Source organism: Phytophthora parasitica (assembly GCF_000247585.1).
Source record: "Phytophthora parasitica INRA-310 unplaced genomic scaffold supercont2.70, whole genome shotgun sequence".
In the NCBI taxonomy this organism is placed as follows: domain Eukaryota; phylum Oomycota; class Peronosporomycetes; order Peronosporales; family Peronosporaceae; genus Phytophthora; species Phytophthora nicotianae.
This window is the reverse complement of record NW_008649056.1, coordinates 13,403-15,510: the sequence shown is the minus strand read 5'-3', so window position 1 is coordinate 15,510 and position 2,108 is coordinate 13,403. Positions and strand designations below refer to the sequence as shown.

At 45.6% G+C, this 2,108-nt stretch overlaps 1 protein-coding gene across 1 annotated transcript; it reads left to right on the top strand.

Moving 5' to 3' along the window:
- Window positions 1-1,092: 1,092 nt before the first annotated feature.
- On the top strand, window positions 1,093-1,976 carry PPTG_17468 (hypothetical protein; the record flags this gene model as incomplete). The annotated part of the gene is made up of 2 exons (XM_008915329.1): window positions 1,093-1,866; window positions 1,935-1,976. The coding sequence occupies 2 exons, from the start codon at window positions 1,093-1,095 to the stop codon at window positions 1,974-1,976; spliced, it is 816 nt and encodes a 271-aa protein (XP_008913577.1).
- Between the last annotated feature and the right edge of the window lie 132 nt (window positions 1,977-2,108).

Sequence of the window (2,108 nt, the reverse complement as noted above, 5' to 3'; positions counted from 1 at the left end):
AAATCCTGAAGATCCAGAACAATCAAGCGGCAGCAATTACTCGACGGAAATTGGCCGTATTGCAAGAGTTCTGCGAGCTGGAGAAAGGAGAACAAAACTTAATCAAGATTCTGACGGAGAATCTTAGTAGTAAGGTAGCCTGGCAACGATTTTAAAAATTGTAACTTCGCCCTCGCACACTACACCGTTGCAGAAAAAACAATTTGCATCGCTGATCGAAGACAATGTCACACCGGTGAACTTTATGTCCTCAGTATTCAACACGGGTGTCGAGCCCGCTATGGTTATGCAGAAAAGGATTGCGGACACGTTCACGGCGTTTTTCAAGAGTTCGAGAAGGATTGATTAAGCCAGGGGATATAGGTCCCTGAAATTCAGGTTAGTTACAAAGTACCTAGTCTTATGGTCTCTAGAAAGAGTACTGAAGTACACGAGGTGTTACTGCTACAATTGCAAACTCGTACCCGGCATACAAACGATCTTCTACATCGCGATATCCGTATTAGCATTATCTCAGCTGAAGATATGGCTCGGCAACAAATGCATCAATTCCCATGTCAACTAGTTAAGTTTTTAACATGCTCCTAAAACTAGCTTCAGTATCATTTTCCTGGAGTTGTACGGAATAACTTATTATTGCTCAGCGGCGTGATAGGTTTCTTCAAAAGCTCTTACAATTTAATGGTCTGACCAAGCGTTCACCACTACTAACACAAAACAAATCACGAGACAATGATCACAATACTAGGATGCTCTGTCTAATGGAGTTGCGCTTGCTAACTGCTAATCTGTCGCTCTGAAATCAGAGTCTGTGTTAGCTCATCACGTGAACCGCCGATTCTTATCAATGGAAGTGCCGAGAGGTGCAAGATTTCATCGTATGCGCGAATGCAAGTGGTCTGAGGCTACCAAGCAGATATTCGAGTGTGTAGTTTTCTGGTGCCGCGAATTATTCTTTTGTTTTGTTTTTGCTTATCGCTAAATTGTTTCGTTATTTTTCAAGCTACATATACTCTGAATTAAAGGCACTACAGACACAAAAATAGAGATTGAAAGTAGAGCGGCTCTTGGTGAAGGAAGAAAAGAAACTGCATGGATGGAGAGCAGGATCACGACCCGGCCGCTATGGACTCTGGATGGGAGGCGCGGCAAGATGATGCCGGCGGCCAGATTTACTACTGGAACTCAGTCACAGGAGAGACATCCTGGAAACCTCCAGCACATTTCCATAATGGTAGTGATATTCAGCCGTGGACGCAAGTTTCTGATGACAACGGACACGTTTACTATCTCAACACGGAAACGATGGAGACGCGATGGATGCCACCACCTGCTGCTGTCCAGACCGAAGAAGATGCATATGTCCCTAATGTGCTTGCAATAACGGGAGGGCGAGGAAGAAGACCATCAACTGCTGAACAAGTGAGCGAGTTGAATCGATTACTTAGTGGAGAAGACGACGACAGTGGAGAAGAGAATTCGCTCCGTCAAAAAGATGATGCTCATCATGAAGAAACACGCGACACTTTAACGCCTGAACTTGATTCCAAAAATGCATTAGATGCTGAAGGCTGTCCGTGGATGATGTTTATCAATGAGGATGACGGCGTACCTTACTACTACAACCACATCACTGGTGAGTGTCTGTGGGAACCTCCAGAGAAATTTCATCGCTTCCACCAGGATCAACCGCAACAGGATCTTCAACAACTCGACGAATTAAATGTAGAGAAAGAAAATCTGGAACTTCCTGTAATCGAAGATATCGCTGACCCACAAGACGAGCCGGCAGACTCGACGCTGTATAATGGGATGCCAGATAATACTGCTTCACAAGTAGTAATTACTCCAGACTTTGAAGAGAAAGTGCGACAAGCAATCGCGACAGTCTCCAATACACCGGTGGGCTCAAGTAGACTGGTGCTGATTCACAGACCTACTATTCAGCAACTCGCACCACGTTCAGAGGGCGATAACATCTCAGCTCGGGCCTCCGCTCGTCCGCTCAGTGGGTCGAATTCCACACGTCTCGGCGGATCCTCTCGTCCGTCCTCTGGAACACCTTCGACAACTGTCATATCTTCGAGACTTGATACAGTTTTGCCCTC